The sequence below is a fragment of the Saccostrea echinata genome, unplaced genomic scaffold (genome assembly GCF_033153115.1).
Source record: "Saccostrea echinata isolate AGI-Se365-2 ecotype Australia unplaced genomic scaffold, CSIRO_AGI_Sech_v1 ptg000086l, whole genome shotgun sequence".
In the NCBI taxonomy this organism is placed as follows: Eukaryota; Metazoa; Mollusca; class Bivalvia; order Ostreida; family Ostreidae; genus Saccostrea; species Saccostrea echinata.
This window is the reverse complement of record NW_026889835.1, coordinates 1,242,677-1,248,676: the sequence shown is the minus strand read 5'-3', so window position 1 is coordinate 1,248,676 and position 6,000 is coordinate 1,242,677. Positions and strand designations below refer to the sequence as shown.

The 6,000-nt window shown below is 35.0% G+C and overlaps 1 protein-coding gene across 1 annotated transcript in view; it reads right to left on the bottom strand.

Moving 5' to 3' along the window:
• Positions 1 to 508: 508 nt before the first annotated feature.
• The window catches only part of LOC133176972 (uncharacterized), a 68,129-nt gene continuing 62,637 nt past the window's right edge, over positions 509 to 6,000 (bottom strand). The window contains exons 27-33 of the mRNA XM_061312043.1: positions 4,118 to 4,268; positions 3,621 to 3,832; positions 2,683 to 2,938; positions 1,608 to 1,720; positions 1,205 to 1,369; positions 913 to 1,083; positions 509 to 833 (exon numbers count right to left, since the gene is read on the bottom strand). Of these exons, the coding sequence (XP_061168027.1) occupies positions 712 to 833; positions 913 to 1,083; positions 1,205 to 1,369; positions 1,608 to 1,720; positions 2,683 to 2,938; positions 3,621 to 3,832; positions 4,118 to 4,268 (1,190 nt within the window). The 3' untranslated portion in view covers positions 509 to 711. The remainder of the gene's footprint in view (positions 834 to 912; positions 1,084 to 1,204; positions 1,370 to 1,607; positions 1,721 to 2,682; positions 2,939 to 3,620; positions 3,833 to 4,117; positions 4,269 to 6,000) is intronic.

The window sequence follows — 6,000 nt, the reverse complement described above, 5'->3', positions numbered from 1 at the left end:
TTATAATACAATGTTATCCTTATGTCACTTTACTTATGTAATGTCTTCACAACAGTTTTGATTATTGTTTTGTTTATAGATAATTGATATTGACATTCTATAGCACAATGGTTTTCCTTTTTATAATACAATGTTATCCTTATGTCACTTTACTTATGTAATGTCTTCACAACAGTTTTGATTATTGTTTTGTTTATTGATAATTGATATTGACATTCTATAGCACAATGGTTTTCCTTTTTATAATACAATGTTATCCTTATGTCCACTTTACTTATTAATGTCTACACAATAGTTTTGATTATTGATTTGTTTATTGATGATCGCTCTAAGCAATCATATTAATGGCAATTTAAGGACATATTTAGGAATTTCTTACGTGTAGATATGGAGTCACCTATCTTTGTGTAATACATTACAGGACTGATTCATACTTACATCAATAAACCTTTAATCCATATATCAAATAACAGAGAAAGATCTAACTTATCAACTATTCATAAGGTACATTTATTCATGGTATAATAAAACACTATTATTTAAAAATCCATTCCTAAGATGCAGAAAAAAAAACCATGAAGATGAATTCTGTAATCTGATTACAAACATCCTGAAAACAGAATTTACAACCAATATTGCACTGAGGTAACTATAGTAATATACATGTAGCAAAATATATTTTAAGAAGTCCACAGATACACTTTTAAAATATTATGCGGCGAGTTTTTCTCTGATCCACTGTAGATGACTTTTGACATTGGTATACACCCCTGGAGAATTAGGATCCCCACAGCCTCTTCCCCAAGAAGTTGCCCCCATTGCAGTATATTTACCTTGAAAGAAATAATTAAAGAACATAAGATACACAAAAAGCTACCCTGCTTTTAAAGACAAATAAAATAAAGTGCTTACCATTGACTTTACAGACCATGGGTCCCCCACTGTCCCCTTGACAGGTATCAGCTCCACCCTTTATGTACCCTGCACAGAACATACTGTCAGACAAGGAACCTTTGTAAAGTCTTCGGCATGTCCTCTGCTTTATAATCGGAATTTGTGCATATTTAAGGAGATTTGGTGATCCTGTAATTTTATTGAAAAAAATTTGCATTAACAAACATATTACTGGAACACTTTTAGTACATCTGTATATGTTTTTACCATATTTTGAGGTTACAATGATGTTATATGAAACATTACAAACCCAATTCCGTTTTGCCCCATCCAGATATGTAACAATCCAGATCTACGTCGTACACTGTGGTTTCTGTTGGCAGACAGACAGGCTGAACGTACAAACCCATTGTTATACCACGACCATCTTTAGGAGTTATCTTTATCAAGGCTATGTCATTGACATAAGTTACATCTGCAAAAGAATTAAATTAAACATTACATTACTAAATTATATTATATTTTATTCATTACATTATTATATTATATTATATTATTACATCTGATTATCATATTACATTATATTATTACAAGCATTGCCTTATGATCACTACTAGACCTTTTAAGATTAGAAACCATATATGAATAAATACATGTTCCATATTTTTCGGGGAAATGACAAAATGTAAAGGACACAGTTTTGATATACTCACCATCATACTCCTCATGCATGTAAATTTCTTCTATTTCAAATTCTTCTTCGTAGGGATCTGGGTCCTTGTTGTTCAAATCTCCAACTCTAACTAGCAGCCTTGATTTCACCTCACTATAATACAAGAGAAAATTTAATCATGAATAGCTTTTAGTACACTAAAACATGTTCCATGTTAACTTTAACATGTTATATGAAGATAAAGAAAAGTTTGTTTGTTTGTATGCTGTTTAACGTGCCTCTCGAGAATTTTTCACTCATATGAAGACGCCACCATTTGCCGGTGGAGAGCTGCAAATTTTGTCCTATACTCAGCACTTACGGCCATTGAGCAGTGAGGGGTCTTTTTCGTGCCAGCACCTACTGCGACACGGGACCTCGGTTTATAAGGTCTCATCCGAAGGACCAGTCTCTTCGTCCCACAGTGGGATTCGAACCCGCGACGTAAGGATCAACTCCTTACTTCGCGACTCTAGAGCAGACGCTCTAACCACTGCGCCACGCGGGCGACGATAGAGAAAAGTAATCATGCTCCAAGTCCAACCAAACAATACAAACTATGAGCAGGGAAAAACAGGGGTCTCTGAAAACAGAAGTTGGATCAGGTGTCACAAAGGAGTGAGCTTCACCTATCGACCGGTCACACCCGCCGTGTGCTCTTTGTCATGATCGGGTAAATGGGAAAATCCTTATTTATGGAGTAATATTCCGCTATCGCCTGCATATGGTTTTTATGTTTCCCACCTTATTCGATATTCAAGAACATGCTCTAAGCATACGAACAATCTTAAAACTGAAACAGACTACTGACAGATAAGTTGATGCTACAGGGATAAAATTAACGGCCTAACATCGTATGACAGACGTCAGTCAACATTCGTCTTAACGATAGACTGAAGTTGCAAACAAGGTCATTGTATCGATTATGGCCTAAATCTGCTCTTCATTACAGGAAGGGGACTGCAGTGATAATGTATTTCTCTGTTATTAAAAGGCAAGAAATATCTTCTTTTTTACTTAAGCTTAGCATGTGCATGTAACTGTTCACATTTATCTTTAAAAATAAAAAAACTAACTCATCAAAACAATGTGCAGCACTTAGAATCCAGGATGGACTGAGAATGGTTCCTCCGCAGTGATGTGCATCTATTTGTCTGGTTCTTGTTTTAAAGATGATTTTCCTAATGGCCACTTGCCACGGAAACATTCCATAGTCAGCATTAAATCCACTAAATATCTTTAGTGGAGGTCGCCATTCCTCAACTGTTCTCTCCTCCGTGTCTCTTCTTCGTCTAGAGTTGATCAGCGATTCCATTGGACGTTGGCCGCACTCTTGAAAGAATAATAATCCCATTTTCTATGTTGCTCACTGGCTAGACTTCACAATTCGTTAAAATTTTTTAGTAAGGATTAAGATAATTTTTATTAAATTTTGTTTTAAAAAAATTCAATCCTAAGCATTGCTAGTTGTACTAGTACTGTGAAATCACAATTTTGTTTTTTAAAGAGGATTTAACTTTCGTTGTTTTCGTGGTATAAAGCGCCCCACAAATTCATGTCCTCCATAAAATGTAAATATTTCAAATGCATTACTCAACCCTTCTTCCATCGTCGGATCCACGCGGATGGTCTCATCTTTTGACTAAAAGACAGGATCACCCATGGACATCCAACGATGCGCTTCTTCAACCATGAGATTAAATCCCCACAAACTAATATTTTCCCCTCAAACCACGGAAATTTGCCAAAACGAAAATAAGTGATTTTTCAGTATGTATATTTAGTAGAAGAAATTCACTAATGTTTGACCTTATGAGGATACCAGTCTATTCAACAAGCTTCGTCAAAAATGTACATCTCTGTATGAGTGATTATTTGACGTTCAACAATATACAATCAACCAATCAGTCAAAATAAACAACCTGATCAATTTCCAAGCATTCAGAGTGTATTTTACGAAATATTCTCTCAACAAAGGACCAATTTAGAAAAAAAAAACCAAATATCTATGCACCTGAAGGGAGTTCATTCAAATCATCTGTAGAAAAGGCATCATCAGCATAACATATAACACCAGCATCTTCAGAATGACCACAGTTATTGATGCCCCATCCAGCATTATCACAATCTAGCAAAGAATCCTCATCACCATTGCAAGCCACGTCATCCAGGTAAATAGGACCAGTCCCTTGTCCAAATCGGGCATTGGATACCGCTGCCCCACTCCTACAATTATTACATAACTTTAGTTCATAATTAAGTGTTAAGAAATATTCAATAAATCGAAACGTGCAAGGAAAAAAATTATGAATTGGGTGGGTTAGTCTCTAAATTTTCCATTATATGAAAGTAGAATTCTATAAAGTTTCTTTGATTCCATTGATGGTATATATGCTAACAAACTAACTAGGACCACTGAACACATTTGGTGAATAACCTGCCATGTTTGAATGAAAAACTTTTCAACCTTTTACCTGTAATATTGTCTATTGTTGCTTACTACCCCCTCACCTGTATCCCAACATTCTGCACACGACTTTGGCATCAAGGTCGTCCCAATCGTCATCACACACAGTTCCATTGACCCCCTTGTGGTTTATTTCTATTGTTCCCAGGCTCTTAACCCCACTTAAGTTGTTCACTAAACGAATTTTTATTTTATCTGTAAAACGAAAATAAATCATAATATAATACGGAGATTTTCGTATTGGAATCCGTAATTGAAAAATTTTTATCTTATGGATAATAACTATCCACAGATACATGTAGTTCACTAAGTTGTTTGTAAATATCTTTATTCTTCGACATCCAACAGACATAACCTGTCTATAATTTGATAAATAATATTCTATCTATGAAAATTAAGGACTTTGAAACCAAGGGACTTTTTTTTACGGAATTTCATCTTTAAAAAGGCTGTAGTTCCTCTAGGAACAATTTATATTGATAATTAGCGATAAAAAACTACTTTTGTTTGAAAAAAGTACAAGCTACTAAGGCCAACAACCTTTCATTTACAACATTTTTTTAAGAACACTGGTCCTCCAAATATGGCAGAAAGATTAATTTACTCCTAGATAGAAGATCTCAGTAAACCGGGTAAGGAGAGAGAGAACGCTGGTTCATTAATTGTAAGCCAGAAATTGGAAATGTGTTAATTAAAGGTACTAAGTAAGTCCTGGTTACTAGTTGACGCTTATCATGAGGCAGAGGAAGAAAATACCTTATTCAAAAACACCTTCTCAGATAGGTTATCATTGCGCAAATAATTCTAACTCTTAAAATAATGGATTACAAGCACAAGGGAAGAGCAAGATGGAATCTGAGGAGAAAGTAAAGAAAGCAGTTACAGAGTATGGTGACATATTTCTGCTATTCTATGCCACTTCTACAAAGTATGGTGGTATTCCTCCCACCCTATCGCTTTTTATTTTTCCAAAGATAATGTCGACATGCAAGATAACTGTTAGCTTATACAGCAAAAAATTGTCAAGAGTTTTATTACCTTGCAACTAACTATGACGACATGCTAAAATTATAATGTGATCGGATAAGAATTAAGAAATATCAAGTATCGTCCACATGTGCTTTCCATATGATAGAGAATGTGTGTTGAAATGCAACTCTCACCTGTTGCTAACAATGAAATATTGAGAAAACGAACGGTAATTAAGCTCAAAAGTCCATTGAAATAATACAAACTAGGAGCAGAGCAAACACGGGCCTCTAAAAAAGATCAGAGGTGGGATCAGGGGCCATGAGGAAGTAAGCACATCCTGTCGGCCAGCCACACCCACCGTGTGCTCTTTATCATGATCGGGCAAACAGAAAAAATCCGTAGACAATTTCGTGTGAAAATAATGGCCTTAAAATTAGTATGAAAAACGTCAGTCAACATTTGACTTAATAATTAAAGATTATATTTGCCGACAAGGTCATTGTATCGACCATAGAACTTAAAAAATTATAACTTTAAACGAGACTGTTGATATCCTTGTTTCATCAACTTGTTTGTCAATAGCTTGCCTCGTTTTAGAAATTGTGCGTAGTGTAGCATGCTCTTGCTTATCTATATTAACCCCATATGCAGCTAATTTATGCTGACATGCAACTTTTGCACGTTGACAAGTAATTTATTGATGTTGGTCTGCGTCTAAAATGCAGATGTCAATTATGGGCTTCTACATGAGAATAAGAAAACACTTGCTGTGGCCTTCAACGCGACATTATGATATATCATCAATTAAAAATAGTTACTTCCATTCATATATTATTATCCCAGTGAGCTTAAAATAAAAGATATCACAGAGTCTGAGACTTCTGTTTCCTGTTAGGATATTTTACTAAAAAAAAAGACATTAATGGTAACCTAACAACAAAGTTTTATGATAAAC